At 37.3% G+C, this 16767-nt stretch overlaps 1 protein-coding gene across 1 annotated transcript; it reads left to right on the top strand.

Moving 5' to 3' along the window:
- Window positions 1-393: 393 nt before the first annotated feature.
- On the top strand, window positions 394-5631 carry ARL14EPL (ARF like GTPase 14 effector protein like). Its single transcript, XM_003920678.4, has 3 exons — window positions 394-489; window positions 2385-2524; window positions 5409-5631. Exons 1-3 carry the CDS (start codon window positions 394-396, stop codon window positions 5629-5631), a joined length of 459 nt encoding a protein of 152 aa, XP_003920727.1.
- Window positions 5632-16767: the final 11136 nt, after the last annotated feature.

The raw sequence follows: 16767 nt of genomic DNA, 5'->3' as shown, positions 1-16767 counted from the left end.
TCAGGTTTTCACATTACTGGGTATGTATGGCATTAACATATCATATGTTTTCTTTCAATAGAGTGTGTGTAAAGAAGAAAGAATGGAGTTCTAAAAACTCAGAGTCTTCTTAATCCGCCTTAAGAGAGGTTTATGGTGCTAAGGATTGTCAAAGGTACAACTGCTTTTCTCCTGGAAGCCCTGGCAGAGGAGATCCTCAGTAGAGTGGTCTGGGGGAGTCAGACACAAGATTTAAAAGTGAGTGGGAGAAAAGGTACTGGGAGTACAGGTGCAGACTGGCTTTGAAAAAAGTGAGACATGGAAGGAGGGTAGAAAAGAATCACAAGATGAAGTTACTGGGGATAGATGATTAATATGTTTTACTTTTTCCAGTTACTTTTTTAGTGATCAAAAATGAGTGAACAATCAGAGAAAAACAATTCCGTTCAAGAGGGACACACAGATCATAATTTTCCTGAGAAGAACTGTCAAATTGGACAGAAACAACTGGTATGGCACATAGATTTTATGATTCCATGCTACTGGGGAGTGTCCCCTCAAGGATCTCTGAGGTACCCATGGACATGGGTGGGAATGTGGGCCCAGGCAGGATGTCACAGGGAGGAGCTCTGCCCGCCAGGCTGATAGAGCTTTCCCTCTGCCCCACTGCTCACTGCAGGCAGCCCTCACCTCCCCTATCTCCTCTCCACCTCCTGTGTACCCTGATTTGTAGCCCAGTGTTCTGTACAATAAAATTCTTCTTTTTGTGGAGAATATTTACAAATGTTTTTATTTAATGAACTTTGATTTTGTTCTTATTATGTCATGTTATGGTTCTAAAACTGTGTATATTAACTCAGCTAATCCTTATCACACCATACCATTGATAACTCAGTTTTACAAAGGAAGAAACTGGAGTCTAGAGACATAGGAATTTGCTTAAGACACACCCCTGGTAAGTGGCAGAGCCAAGGCTTGAGCACAGGCAGATGACCCTGTGTCTCTGTCCTTCACCTCTTGCTATGCTGCTTAGAATAGTCATCAATGGTACTAAGTTATATATATTTCATAACCATACCTAATGCAGAACAGTTTCATAAAGTTAAGTTTATGAAACAAACCCATATACACACACCAAGATAAAATTTAAAAGAAACATTATTATATTATTTTAGACTGACTAGACTCTTATTAAACTAGATAAACTGCAGAAAAGCCCATGAGATTTTGTTGTTACTAATTTGTTACATTGAAATTCCTACATTGAAAGGTTCACTTTTGTTTCCAGGTGGAGTATTTCATGTATATGTCAGCTTCTATGTTTTTGTGCTTCTGAGATTATTTCCTTCTACAATCCTTCAAAAGAGATTTTCTTCCCTCATGACATGTGCCACATGTTCAAAATAAGTTATCAGTACAATATTTGATTGAAACATTTTGTTATTTGTCTTCCAGCCCAGGCCCCATTTAATTTCTAATTGTCTCTCAGCTCAGGCCCCATCTAATTTCTAATTACAGTGGCTCATACCTGTAATCCCAGCACTCTGGGAGGCCGAAGCAGATGGTGAATCACTTGAGCCCAGGAATTCAAGGCCAGCCTGGGCAACCTAGTGAAACACCATCTCTACTGCATATATACACAAAAATTAGCCAAGCATGGTGGCATGTGCCTATAGTCCCAGCTACATGGGAGGATCACTTGAGCCTGGGAGATTGAGGCTGAAGTGAGCCATGATTACACCACAGCACTCCAGCCTGGGTGACAGAGCAAGACCCTGTCTCAACAAAAGAAAAAAACGTCTGCAGAGGCTTTGAAAATGTCCCCCTTTGTCCTAGAAAGTCATCCTACCAATATTTCTCTTGTTCCAATCTGGCTTTGACTGAGAGTCGAGGCTTTAGGCGGCTGCATTCTGAATTGGAGCCCCACATAGGCCAGTCTAGAGTAGCTCCAAAATGCGTCCCAGGGCACTGAAGGAGAGTGCTGAATCTACTTGGGTTCTCACTGCGGTTTGAGACACTACGTGGCCTTCTTCAGCTAAGGAAGAGCCTCTACTCCTTTGTCTTACCCACATAAAATGCTAATTGTGATGTGCAATCCCATCAAATTTGGAAAGATAAGTAGCATTTTGCAGTTTTAAACAGAATTCTTCTATTCCCCTTGATTGTTTTTTACGTTTTTATTTTATAAGTGTTATACTATTTCTTTATTCAGAAAGAATGGCCCAACCTGAGAAAATTTACACCATCTTTTGAAACTTAATTAGATTAAACTGTTTATTTCTTTGTGTAAAACATATATACTTTCATGCCATTATGGTGAAAGTTACAGAAAGTTCATTTTCAGAAAATGTAAAACAGATAAAACTATCTGTTCTTACTACTAACACATTTTATTTGTTTAACAGCAACAAATAGAGCGGCAGTTAAAATGCTTGGCATTTCAAAACCCTGGACCACAGGTAGCAGACTTTAATCCTGAAACAAGGCAACAGAAAAAGAAAGCCCGGATGTCAAAGATGAATGAGTACTTTTCTACAACATACAAGTAAGATTCTGACTTACTATATTTGATATGTGGGTCTATGAAATGCATAAGTTCTCCTTGACAAAGCAAAGTAATTGAAGTTTCCCTCTTTTTATTATTTGAAAATATCTCTTCTAGAGTATAATAGTATCCATGTATCTGGAAGTTAGCAACCTTAAGAAACAGAAAAAAAAGGCTATAATCCCAACTTAGGAATCAATTTTTTAAAAAGGCTTCAGTAGCCCTTTAATAGAGTAATGGCTTTAGTAGGAAAGATAATTTAAAAGTAACAAAGATGTATCATTAGAAGGACAAATAATATAATCATGGGAATGGATTCAGGATATTAAATGTGCATAGCATTATCATTAAGTACAATGATTGTTAGTACATTGTAAGCACAAGCTAAGCAAACCATAAAGGAAAAAGATAAACTTGACTGTATTAAAATTAATTTGCCCATTAAAACTGTAAAAACACTAAAAGACACATCATAAAGTAGAAGTTATTGATAATATAAAAAATAAGTATCAAATATATATGAAGAATCTTACTAGCCAATAAGAAAAGTATAAATATCCTAATAGAAAAATTAATAAAATGATAAACAGGCATTTCATAGAAGAAACAACAAATAAACATTCAGGATACTGACCCTCATTAGTACATACAGAGAAGTGCCATACTCTCCAGCGAGTCAGAGTTTAGTCTATCAACATCAAAGCTGACGAAGCTATGGGATATGAGTTCGGTGTAAAAAGGTACAACCACTATTTAAAATCAGCTTAGTGTTACCTATGTGCCTTATGACCTAATGTCTTCACTTCTGAGTATACATTAAAATATTGGAAAAAGTTTAATACATGTATAGGGAGATATGCCTAAGAAGTTTCAGAACATCCCTGAAATAGCAAAGAAAATAAACTGTTAATAATCCAAATGTCCATCAGCAATGGAAAAGATAAATAACTTGTGGTATATTTATACAGTAGAATACATATAGAAATGAAAATATTTGAACAGCTACGTGTACCATCATGGAAGAATCTCAAATCATGATCAGAATAGCAAAGAAAATCACAAAAGAACAATCACCATATGTTTAGGGATACCTACATACATGTCATAACTAAGAGCAAAACAAGGAAGTGATTTTTATAACATCAAGGTGCAGTTCCTTTTTGAGGGGAGGGTAGAGGGATGGAATAGGTGGGGAATGAAGAGGACTTCACAGCTGTAACACTCTTGTGAAGCTGGACAGTGTGCACACAGAAGTTTGCTTTATTCTTCTTTATGCATTTAGTATATATATTTTGCATGCTTTGATGTGTATAATTCAGGATTTTACAAAAAAAAAAAAAAAATGGCATCAAATGGGTAGGAAACCATAAAATCTTACCAACACAGGAGAGTATTTGAGTTAAGGCAAAGGGAGGACAGAATCCGACCTGTGCTATAGATTGGTTTCAGGACCATCTACTCCATCATTCTTATAATAGATTTAAAATATCATCTTCTGCTAAATTTCCTGGGGGGTGCTTAGGAAGAGTTTCATTCCGCAGATAAAGCACTTGAAATGTGAATTTTCATTAGAAGGCATTCTTGCTAAAGCGTGATCATCAGGCAGCAAGTACACATGACTAATCCTTTCCCTTCCCTGCATTATTAGCAAAGGGAAGAGGATTGAACGATACTACTTAACTGAACAGAAGGAGAGGAGCTATTGTGGCTGCTTGGGGACAAAGGGTACAGAAGTATTATACATAATTTTGCCATACTAGCTTAGGACCACCAGCCTTCTGGACTTTAGTGGTAATGATGGCTATAAGTTGTACAGAGGTATTTTTGTCTTTCTAAGGTTTTGAAGCAACTCAGTTTTGAAGGATTTATTTCAAAATGGTTTGGTTATGAGAAGGTGGTAGGATTCTTGTGAACATTCTTTGTTCCTGGCCATGTTGTAGAGGCTGACAGAGAAAGTCTGGACTCTGGGCTGTCTTCTGGGACAGAGCATCTCACCTTCACTCAGAGCTTATGATGTATGGTCCTCCATCCTTGGTCACCTCCTTTCTCCCTCTACACCGGGTAGAAAGCAGAATCAGAAAGGAACAGAAGTGGTGCTTAGAGACTGTTAGCCGAAGGTGCTTTTCTTTCTTTAAATGATTGTAGTGTAGTAACTGATAGTTCCAATTTTAGGTAACAAAAATGTGGTAGTTGCATTCGGCATAGTGCTTATCCGGGCATGGTGGCTCATGCTTGTAATCCCAGCACTTTGGGAGGCCTAGGCAAGTGGATCACCTGAAGTCGGGAGTTCAAGGCCAGATTGACCAACATGGAGAAGTCCTGTCTCTACTAAAAATACAAAAATTAGCCGGGCATGGTGGTGCACACCTGTAATTCCAGCTACTATGGAGGCTGAGGCAGGAGAATCTCTTGAACCCAGGAGGCAGAGGTTGCCATGAGCCAAGATCGCACCATTGCATTCCAGCCTGGACCACACATGTGAAACTCTGGTTCAAAAATTAAATAATAAAAAAATATAATTTGCTAGGTAAAAATCCATCAACAATGGTAACATTTTAAAGAAAACTTTGGAGCATTTGTAGGAGGAAGCTTTAGTCAGCTGTTCCTCACAATTTTCTTAGATTGCTGCATTTCCCAGCAATGCTGGAAAAATGAAATGTTATTCTTGATGACAAACCTGGCTGCAATGGAAGTTGCTTGATCTCATATTGACAGATTTCCCGTGACGTCATTGCCATAGAATATTCTGGAGTGTTTCTGGTCATCTCCGGAGTTCTGGCTCAGGGTAAAATGGTCATGTGTATGATGTTTATTGTACACTAATTTATTCTCAATATTGAGGCTGATTGCACTGTCATGTTAATGTCTTGCTTTTCCTTTGTAGAGTAATGAGGAAGTACAACAAAAGTGGCAGGCTCATCTGTAATGACGTTGACCTGTGCGATTGTCTAGAGAAAAACTGCCTGGGCTGCTTCTACCCATGCCCCAAGTGTAACTCCAACAAGTGTGGGCCTGAGTGCCGCTGCAACCGACGTTGGGTTTACGATGACATTGTCACCGAGTCTGGAGAGGTCATCAGCTCACTGCCATTTAATGTTCCTGACTAAGTGCTCTTGCAGATGGACTGATTTGTTTCTTCTTACATGTTTAAGTAGACCTCTTTCTCTTGGGTGAATTTTAGGACTTGGGGGAAATATCGAAAAACATACTGAAGACTCATGTTCTGTCAAGCCCCAGAACAATGTAGAATGGGCATTAATTCTGTGACCTTCTTACCTGTGTCAGCAATTTTCAAGTTCCTTAACTTGCAACCAAAAAATGTGACAATGGAGGGATCAGCATTTCTCATCAGCACCCTCATCTCTACTCTGCCTTCCAATTAAAACTCTTCCTCTTTCCTGATATCTGAGAAAATGTAGCTTTAAGAGTTAACTCTATAGCTGAGAGCTTTTCTTACGCAGAACACAGAATCTTAAATTTATAATATCTAGTTATCCTTAGAATCTTATGTATCACTAGTTGTAAACCACAATTGCCATTTGGATTAAAAAAATAAAAACTTTGTGACTTTGCACTGCATACCCATGGCTTCATGTTTTATTTTTCATGTTTTAATATGAAAAATATTAAATTATTAAAATATTAAATGCTTGGCAGTATTTGTAATCATCAAAAATTTGTATTGTATTTGTAAAATTGAGAAGTTAGGAATCTAATATCCTAAAAGCCAGGAATTTACATATTTTTGTTTTCAGGAACAGTATTTCAAGGTTTTCTTTCATAGAGAGGAAACTTAAATTCCACAAAAATGATTTATGTATGTTTGTTAATTGAGTATATTGATAAGCAATTGACTATATACATGATATGGTCTTTTCAATTCTGATACATTGTCAGAGGTATAAAAAAAGTTGAATTCAGCTTTCTTTGAAGTCATGTTTTTATAAGTCTTTTTTTAACCCTAAGTCAGTGGCTGTCATTCATGAGAATTTCCTGGAGGACTTGTCAAAACATAGGTTTTTGGCCAGGCTATTGCTCACGCCTGTAATCCCAGCACTTTGGAAGGCTGAGGCGGGCAGATCATTCGGTCAGGAGTTCGAGAGCAGCCTGACCAACCTGGTGAAACCCTGTCTCTATGAAAAATGCAAAAATTAGCTGAGTGTGGTGGCACACACCTGTAATCCCAGCTACTCAGGAGGCTGAGGCAGGAGAATCTCTTGAACTCAGGAAGCAGAGGTTGCAGTGAGCCAAGCTCACACCATTGCAATCCAGCCTGAGCTACAGAGCGAGACTCCATCTCAAAACAAAACAAAACAAAACAAAACAGATTTTTGTGGCCCCAAGCTAATAATCTGGACAGGGCTCAATAATCTGTTCCACATTCCCAGGTGATGTTGATGCCGCTGACGTGGGGACCACACTTGAGAACTTCTCTAAATTACTTTAGATACATAACATAAGGAAGTATTTAAACCTCATTGACTGTGATACTACCACTGCACAAAGCTAGAAGTATTTAAATAATGTAATAAAAATTTAAATAACATTTAGTTTTAAAATAAATTTGAAATATTATAGACGGTTTTTGTTGTTGTGGTTCACTTTTTTTGAGACAGAGTTTCCCTCTGTCACCCAGGCTGCAGTGCGGTAGTGTGGTCTTGGTTCACTGCAACCTCCACCTCCGGGGTTCAAGTGATTATCGTGCCTCAGCCTCCAGAGTAGCTGGGATTACAGACTGGGATTACCTGGTTAACTTTTGTATATTTAGTAGAGATGGTTTTACCATGTTGGCCAGGCTGGTCTCAAACTCCTGATCTCATGTGATCTGCCCACCTTGCCTCCCAAAGTGCTGGGATTAGAGGCATGAGCAACTGTGCTTAGCCTTATAAATAGTTTTCGGGATTTATTTTTCCTTCTTAGTTTTTAACACTCACTTCCGCACAATCTACTTGTGCCAGGGAACATTTCTGACAATTCTGGATTTGTTGCTTGATGTATATTTTAGGACTAAAATAACAAAAGTCCGAAAAATTAATGGTGTGACTATAGTACACCTGTCCAGGGAGTAAGAGCACTTACATTCTTCAGCATCATTCTCCATAGAATTTACTGGGTTTTCGAGATTCCACTTACTTTTACTGACCATACATTGTGAACTAAACATTGTGTTAAGATGGAAATGGATTGCATTGCCCAGTAAGGAAGATGTAAAATCAAATTACCCAAGTCACATCCTTTGAAATGTTCACCAGGAATGTGCAGCTTGGAAACCAATATAAACGAGTAGGGCCTTTTTCCGTTTATAACTTGTTTTATTTTGAGAGTAATTATTATTTTGTAATTGGCAGACCAAATGAATTTATTACTTCTTTATTTTAGAATCATATAATCTTAGAGCCAAAAAGAACCTTGCAGCTCATCCATATAGTGAATTAGTCAAGTACTAACAAAGGGGCAGCAGGCTAGGTGCAGGGGATCAGACAGTGAACAGAATCTGCCTGGCCCCTGTCTTCATGGGGTTTGTGGACTTACAAGGTGAAGCTCTTTTCGTTTTGGTTGTTTTTTTACCTTTGCAACTGAGGAAATTTAGACCCAGTGAAATTAAATGGCTCAGGTAAGGACACACAGAAAAACTGCCAACCCTGGTGTTTTGAACACTCAGACTAGGTCAGAGTTCTTTCAAAGATGCCATGTACTATTAAGTGCTTTGAATATAATACATATTCCTAAGACCCATCTCAAACCTCAGGAATCAAACTGTAGGAATGAGACCTGGTATTCCTTAATTTTAAACAAACATCCCAGTTAAGTCTCATGATCTGATACATCTGAGAAACACCACCCTATATTATCAGTTGTCCAATTTTCATGCTAAAAAATAATCCTAGGCAAATTAGCATTAAAGCCTTCCTTCCCTTCTGTCTCTTGTCATTCGGTCTTAAGGATTAGATAAAGCAATCTGGTTTAAAGTGATCTGGCTTTAAAAGTGTGTTGAAAAATAATGTCGGTAAAATTTCCAGGTAAGACAAAAAATAAAATAAGGTAAAAAATTGCATAATTACTAAGCAGACACCTTAATACTGCTATTATGGAAGCCTAGTAAAGCATTTGACGAAGTATACATTTAGAAATCAGGTTATTTCATCTTGCTCTAATGCCATTTCTATGTATTTTAAAAAGTCTCTTGCAATAAATTGTTACAAAAATAAATGTGAATTGTCAGAAACATTTTGCAAGTGTCTAATTTTTATTACAAAGTGAATTAAGCTCTTGAGCTATTTGAACTAAATTCAGATTAACAAGGAATGCAGCTGTACTATCTGAGCACATTACCAAGGAAATTGTCTTGTCAGTGTGATAGGACTTTTTTCTGCTTGGCTATCTTTCAATGCTGATGGCATGTCTTCATGAATATGTATAAAATGGAAGGAAACCTATTTTACAAAAGGAAATTAAACTGGTATATACTGAAGGATTTAGACAAATTATCCTGTGCACATTTATGCAAGGATTTTGGACTAGAATGTCGTACCATGTCAATTCGTGTGACAACTTTGAGTGTAATTTGTAAGAGTTAAAGAATATCTGTACACTGTCTGAGATAATCCTTCTGTACTTCCCCTTCCAAATACCCCCACCCAAGACAACATCTTGGATTCATTGCAGGTATAGACATTCAGATGCTAACTCACAGAAAAATCATTTAACTTCTATTTTTATAAAAGTGAACAATGCTCACTTGGATATTCTGTGGATGTCATAGACCGTAGTTAGGCAATGAATGGTTTGGACATTTTTAAACATTTATACATGCAACTTCAGTGTTTGGCTATGCAGGGACATTTGCTTAAGTCCAGAAAGTGCCTTTTACACGGACAGTTGTACAATGCCAATTATGCCCCCAGAGTTGTACAGCAAAGTGGCCCTGCAGAAAGGTGCCATTTGATGTGTGGATTCTTGGTTGTCCAGCATTTGCTGATATTTTCTATGTATTAGACATTGCAGGCTTTAGATTGATTTATATTCTTGCATAAAACACTTTTTAAAAATCCCTATGTATCTTTCTACTGTCTACTTTTTCTTTTTTCCTTCATTCTCTGTGATGTCTATAATAGCTAAGTTAGTTTTGAGGTTACTTAGGACAATAGTCCATATATATGATCTAACATACAGAGTTTTTGTGCTACTTTTTCCTTTCGGAAACTGTATTTTAATCCTAGACTTAGAATATTCTTTTTTATATTCACAGATTCCTAAAATTCTGCTTTTTCCACAGTATTTTTCTTTACTCTGTGGAAGGGAAATGACTCTTATCATTACTATTCATGTCTAAGAAACAATGTATTATTTAAGACATATTCAATTTGAAATCTATTTCTTTTGTGTTTATGATTTGTAGTTTTAACAGGTCATTTTTTCCCCTCACTGTTGTATGGTTGTCTATATATTCTTTTTAAGTTGGCCAAACCTTAGGTCACATACAATAAATTCAGTGAGATTAGTGAGATGAGTGACCAAGTTTAATTGTTTTTCCTTCAAAAGTACATTCAATAGCATAGCGTATGTAATAGATACACTACTTAGTGACCCATTATTCATTTATTCATTCATTTACCAAGCACCTCTTATATGCCAGACTTTTACTAGGTGCTAAGGATACCATGAGTAAGGGCAAAAAACCCTCAAACATGGTTTCTACCCTTAAGGACTTTACAGAATAGTTGGGGAAGAGAGAGAGATAGAATAATAATATGACACAAATGAGTGTGAAAAGAGTAATGGGTGAGAAGTTATTAAGGACATCTTGACATAGTCTGGGTGATCACAGAAGTCTTCCCTAAAGGAGTGGTCACAGTTCTGGGGTTTGGAAAGTGAGAAAAAGTTGCCGAGAAAAAGAAGGGGATGGGGGAGAATGTTTTGGCAGAGTTAAGAGCATGTTGAAAGGTCTGTGGCAGGAAAGGATAGAGCATGTTCCAGACACTAGAAGAAGCCTGGGTGGGTGGAAGGGAAAGTATGAGAAGCCTCTGCAGAGCACAGAGTATTATATCAGGCACATTAAGGAAGTTGAGGCCAAGTGTGGTGGTTCACACCTGTAATCCCAGCACTTTGGGAGGCCAAGGTGGGAGGATCACTTGAGCCCAGAATTTTGAGACCAGACTGGGCAACACAGCGAGACCCTGTCTCTACTAAAAATAAAACTAAAAAAAATTACTGGACGTGGTGGTGTGTGCCTGTAGTCCCAGCTACTCAGGAGGCTGAGGTGGGAAGATCGTTCGAGCCCAGGAGGTCAAGGCTGCAGTGAGGCATGTTTGTGCTACTGTACTCCAGCCTGGGCAACAGAGTGACACCCTGTATAAAAACATTTTTTGTTGTTGTTGTTACACGTCCAAGAAACAAGAAAACATTGAAGTGCTTTAAGCCAGGGGGGTGGCGGTGAATGACACAATCATAGTTGCAATTTTAAAAGATCACTCTGGCTGCAGTGAGGAAAACAAACAAAAGGACTTTGTGATGAAAGAGATATGTGGCGTGAGGAAGACAGAAGCCACAGGAGTCTCCCACTTTCCTGGTTTCCATCCTCAAACAGATGGTATGGCCACTCAGAGTCAGGGAACACTGGAAAAGGACCAGGCTTGACAAACGCTCAATACACATTCCTTAGTGTGTAATTGCCGGGTCATATGGTATGTTTGGTTTTGTAGGAAACTGCCAAAATGTTTTCCAGGGTGGCTGTACTCTTTTGCATTCCCAGCAGCAATGTATGACGGATCCACTTTCTCTAAACCTCACCAGCAATTGGTAGTGTTAACTATTTTTTATTGTAACCACTCTGATAGGTAAGTTGTGAGATCTCATTGTGGTCTTAATTTGCATTTCCCTTAATGGCTGATGATATTTCCATGTGTTTGTTTGCTATCTGTATGTAATCCTAATGAAATGTTTCTTCATATCTTTTGCCCATTTTCTAACCAGATTATTTGATTTTTTAATACTGTGTTCTGAGAAATTTTTACATATTCTAACTACAAGTTCTTTGTCAGATATGTGTTTGCAAATATTTTTCTCTCTACAGCTTCTGTTTTCATTCTAATAACGTCTTTCACAGAGCAAAAGTTTTAATTGTGGTGAAGTTTAATTTATACATTTTTGTCTTTTATGGATTGTGCTTTTGGTGTCATGTCTAAGAACTCTTATCCAAGCCTTTTTTTTGACGAAAGATTTTCTCTTATCTTCCAAAGGTTTTATGTGATCCATTTTGAGTTAATTTTTGGATGAAATGTGAGATGTGAAGTTTAGGTCGACGTTCCTTCTTGCCATGGATATCCAACTGTTCCCACACTATTTGTCGTAAAGACTATTCTTTCTTCATTGAATTGCTTTTGCACCTTTGTAAAAAGTCAGGTGGCCATACCCATGCTGGGCTATTTCTGGGCTCTCTGGGCTGTTACAGTGATCTACACATCTATACCTCTGAGATAGTCCACATAGTCTATGTGATGGCAGATATATAACACAGTTGACCCTTGAACAATGCAGAGATTTGGGGTACCAATGCATATTTTATATGTTACATATTTACACACTGTATTCTTACAATAAAGCTAAAGAAAAGAAAATGTTATTAAGAAAATCATCATAATGAAGAGGAAATATATTTACTATTCATTAAGTCTAAGTGGATCACCAGAAAGGTCTTCATCCTCATCATCACATTGAGTAGGCTGAGGAGGAAGATGAGGAGAAGGGGTTGGTCTCTCTATCTCAGGGGCAGCTGAGGCAGAAGAAAATCTGTGTATATGTGGACCTAGGCAGTTCAAACCTGTCATTCAAGGGTCAACTGTAAGTTTTAAAATTAGGTAAAATAATTACTCCCATTTTTTTTTATTTTAAACATCGTTTTAACTAATAGAGTTCATTTACTTTTCCATATACATTTTAGATTAATCTTGTCTATATCCACAAAAAAATCTTGCTAGCATTTTAATAGGAATGTGTTAAATCTGGGCATCAATTTATGAAGAACTGACATCTCTGTTACCTCGAGTCTTCCAGTTCATAAACACGGTGTGTTGCTCTGTTTATGTATTCCATTATATTCCATCCACATTCCACTATGGATTTTTTCCATTATCATTTCATAGTTTTTGGCTTACAAGTCTTATATGTATTTTGTTAGATTTACAACCATACGTTTCATTTTTCTGGACAATTGTAAATGGTATCATTTTAAATGTCAGTGTTTATTGATAGTACGTAGAAATAAAATTGATTTTTGCATGTTGATCTTGTATACTACAATTTTGTCCAACTCCCTTATTCGTTTTTAAAAGACTGCTCATAGATCACAAAAACAAAAACAAAAATAAAAAACCCTGTAATTTTTTTTTGGAATTTTCTATGTAGCTGGAATTCATCACCTGCAAATGGGGCAATTTTATTTCTTTTTTCTAATGTGTATGCCTTTTCTGCCCATTTCTTTCATTACTACTCTGGCAAGACTTCCCATTATTCTCATGGCAGTGGTGGAAGCAAACAGCCTTACCTTGTTCTTGATCTTAGGGATCTTATTTAAAACATTTTTTGCTACTTTCTTCGAGCCTCCAGTGTTTCTGAAGAGAAATCTGTCCTTTGAATTGTTTTTTTTTCCCATAGGTAATGCACTGTTTCTCTCTGGTTGCTTTAAAATTTGTCTTCGTTTTTAGCTTTCAGAGGTTGAGTGATGATGAGTGTTGGTGAGTATGCGTCCCATCGCTGGGGTACCTCATTACAGCCCGGCCAGGATCGAAATCCAGGTTCCCCATTCAGCCTTTCCTGGTGGGAGGGAGGGCACAGTTTTTTTTCTGTGATTGTTGGTGGAACAGAGGGGTTATTGTTTAAAACTCTTCTGTCTTGCTGGGCTGCCTTTTTCTTGGTTCTCTGGCTATCGAAATCAAGATTTTAGGGGCTTTTTCCATCTGTGCCCATTGGCACATCTGGATTGCTGACATCGCCATCACCGTCTTCATACATGCAAGGATGTGTGAAGTAAAAAGAAACTCAGGGTACTTACTGCCGTCATTCCTCATGTCCCCGGTCCCTAGCCAGTCTGCCTCCTTCTCTCTGCCTTTCAGAGTCATATTTGTTTTATTCATAATGTCCAGAGTCTGTAGCTGTATGTAGTGAGAAGAATAGAAAAAAGCATGTCTACTCCATTTTTCTGCAAATGGAAGTCTTTGTTGAGCTTTAATGTCAAGGTGATGTGTGCCTCATAAAAAAAGACGGTGACTCTTTTCTCTATAAGTCTTTGTTTCAGATGAAACTTCATCCTCACATGTTTACTGGAACTTGCCAGTGAGGCCAGTTGGACGTGAAGGGATTTTTTTTTTTTTTTTTCCTCTCTCCCTCTATTTAATAGGAAGGTTTTTAACAATACATTCACTTAAAAATATATTGCTTTGTTTTTCTTATGTATTACATATTACGTTTGTCTAGAAGTTACCTATTTTATATAAATTTACAAATTTGTGAAAGTAAAGTTATATGAAATATACTCATTGTCACTTTTAAATGTCAACCATTTTCCCCAAATTTTATTTATAAATTATTGAAAGGACGATACTAACCAGCATTCTTTCAGTAAATTATTTTCCCCTCTTAGCTAGCCAGAGTTGGTCAGAGTTGAATTCTCTCACTTATAAACAAAACACCCTAACTAATGCAGGTATTACCCAAAAAATAAAGAGACATGTATGTGTAGTTGTGGCAAATTGCTTTTCAGCAATCTCCACAAAAATTTATTCCTTCCGTTTCCTGAGAGATACTGAGGGCCTGATTTAAGAAGTTTGAGCTAAGGCCTTCCCTTTTCTTTTCAACACACTGGTAACAATTATGCTCCCAGCTATAGGAAGTGAAAAAGTGTCCATACAACTCATAAAATGTTTCCACTTCAACAGAATAATAACTACTTTGCTTTTTAGGAGTTACTATAAAAAAGTCCTAGAGAAAAAAGAAAGAAAAAAAATCAAAACCAAACCAAAACAAAAAACCCAGAAGAGTGAGTGAGAGAGAGCAAGGAATGCTTTTTTAGTTGCTTCAAATTTAGAGTCCCATTCTAGCTCTGAATTTTCTGTACAGCACTTGGCATAGAATAGCACTAAACTATATGATTTCTTTAATTTTTGCATATACTCTTGAATGATGGGGGTTATTTACACTTTGTAATTTTTAATAATCCACTTTCCTAAAAATGAGCTAGAAAAGAAATACATGCATGGTTTTGGCTCCCTCTCCTGGCCATTTATATGTACTTTAGGTTTCACACAGAACAAAAACCAAGACCACGATTTTTCAAACGGATTTGGAATTTTTTGAAAAAAGATTATTTAAGGCTGGTTACAATGAAATTTTTATCTTTTCTTTGGAATGAAAGATGATTTTCTCAAAATTTTATTTTTTTTTAAGTTAGGGTCTCACTTTATTGCCCATGCTGGAGTGCAGTGGCACGATCATAGCTCGCTATATCCTCAAACTCCTGGGCTCAAATGATCCTCCTGCCTTAGCCTTCCAAGTAGCTGGGATTACAGGTGACAGCCACCATGCCAGGTTAACTTTTAATTTTATTAAATATTTTAAGAGATGAGGCCTTGAGTGTTATGTTGCCCAGGCTGGTCTCTAATGCCTGGCCACAAGTGGTCCCCCGAAGCCCTGGGATTACGGATGTGAGCCACCATGCTTGGCACTATTTAAATTTTAAATTTAATTTTTCAAATTTATACTTTAAAACACTTTAACATTATAACTATTATAACTTTTAAAAAGGATACATTTAGCACAATAAATAAAGTTTAGAAAACGTTTTCGATAAAAGGCCTGACTCCTGCTATGTCTTTCTCAAGCTGTCTGTGGCGAAGGTACCTAGATATACAGGCTGATGCCACTCCATATTGTCATAACAATGTCTCCCTCAGTCCAACCAAATCTTCAGCCATGCTCCAAAGCAGCTATTTAAACTTTTGGCCTCTTTAACTCCCAACTTCTTTATCTTCTCCCTCAATGTTGCCACTTTCTTGGAAATGATAGAGGCCATCCAATACATAACTTTGACATTCTGATTCTTTCTCCTGCAGGTACTAGTAAGAATTTCTATCCATACCTTTTTTTGCCTCTATTCCTGCAGTTTCAGTGAAACAAGTTTCTGTCTTGTCCAGGGACAGTCAATTGGGATGGATCCCATTTCTGTGGGTTCTTAGGGAACAGAACTGTATCAAACATTATCATCTCTTTATTTTCTGTATCTTTGCATTCTTACTCTTGGTTGGCTTTTCGTGATCCTATGATCATATGCTTATTGGTTATGTTAGCTAGGATATTTCAACTGCAAACAGTTCTGAGTAATTTAAGCCAAAAAAGGGGCCCACCAGATCTAAGAAAATACAGAAATGCTTGGGCTCAGAAAGAAGAGGTACCAGGACAGTTTTATTAGGTGGGTAGCCACACCATGAACCAGGGACCAACCATCAGAAGCTTCGCTGAGCTGGGGGAGAGAGCTGAACTGCCAGGTGTCAGACTAGTTAAAACAACAAGCTGAATATGAAAGAGGCATGTAACCACTTACTGTGATGGTATATGCAAGAATCTAAAAGCAGATTGCTATAAGAGTTAATGAAATAATGCTTGTAAAGCATGAGAAACAATCTTGGGCACACAGCAAACATAACTTCATAAACGGTGGCTAGCATTATGTATTCAGAGCATCCACAGTGCCCTGTACTCCATGAATCATGACACGTTTTTACGTCACTGTTGTTTTCTGGCCTCTCTTGGTTGGCTTGTTCTCAACTATTAGTTTTTACAAAAAGAGCCCGTGAAAACGGAATGCATTCATGTTAAGTAAGATCTGACTTTTGCTTTAATATTAAATAGCTATTGGCTGGGCATGATACATTTTTCTCAATACTCTGTAGACACTGCTATAAAGAAGTCTGAAAGTTGTTGATTATTTTACTCTTATCAGTGACATGCTTTTTATAAGTGACATGCTTTTTTTTTTTTTTTTACCTTGCCACCTGAAGACATTTTTCTTTATCCTTGGAATTTGATAATTTTATCAGAATCTGTTTTTCCAAAAAATAATTTGCTCTTTCATTAGACTGTATATTCAGTTTTTCTAGCATTACAGAGAAATCATCTTCTATTAAATATTTGATCATCCTACAGAGGCAAAATGGACTTTCTACCCCAAATTTGATTAAGTGTTCATACGA

The sequence above is a fragment of the Saimiri boliviensis genome, chromosome 1 (assembly GCF_048565385.1).
Source record: "Saimiri boliviensis isolate mSaiBol1 chromosome 1, mSaiBol1.pri, whole genome shotgun sequence".
In the NCBI taxonomy this organism is placed as follows: Eukaryota; Metazoa; Chordata; class Mammalia; order Primates; family Cebidae; genus Saimiri; species Saimiri boliviensis.
This window is presented reverse-complemented; position numbering and strand designations above follow the sequence as displayed.

Coding starts and splice junctions, on each gene's coding strand:
- ARL14EPL (XM_003920678.4), top strand. CDS start 394: ATGAGTGAACAATCAGAGAAAAACAATTCCGTTCAAGAGGGACACACA. Junction 490..2,384: donor AAATTGGACAGAAACAACTG/GTATGGCACATA, acceptor TTTGTTTAACAG/CAACAAATAGAGCGGCAGTT. Junction 2,525..5,408: donor TACTTTTCTACAACATACAA/GTAAGATTCTGA, acceptor TTTCCTTTGTAG/AGTAATGAGGAAGTACAACA.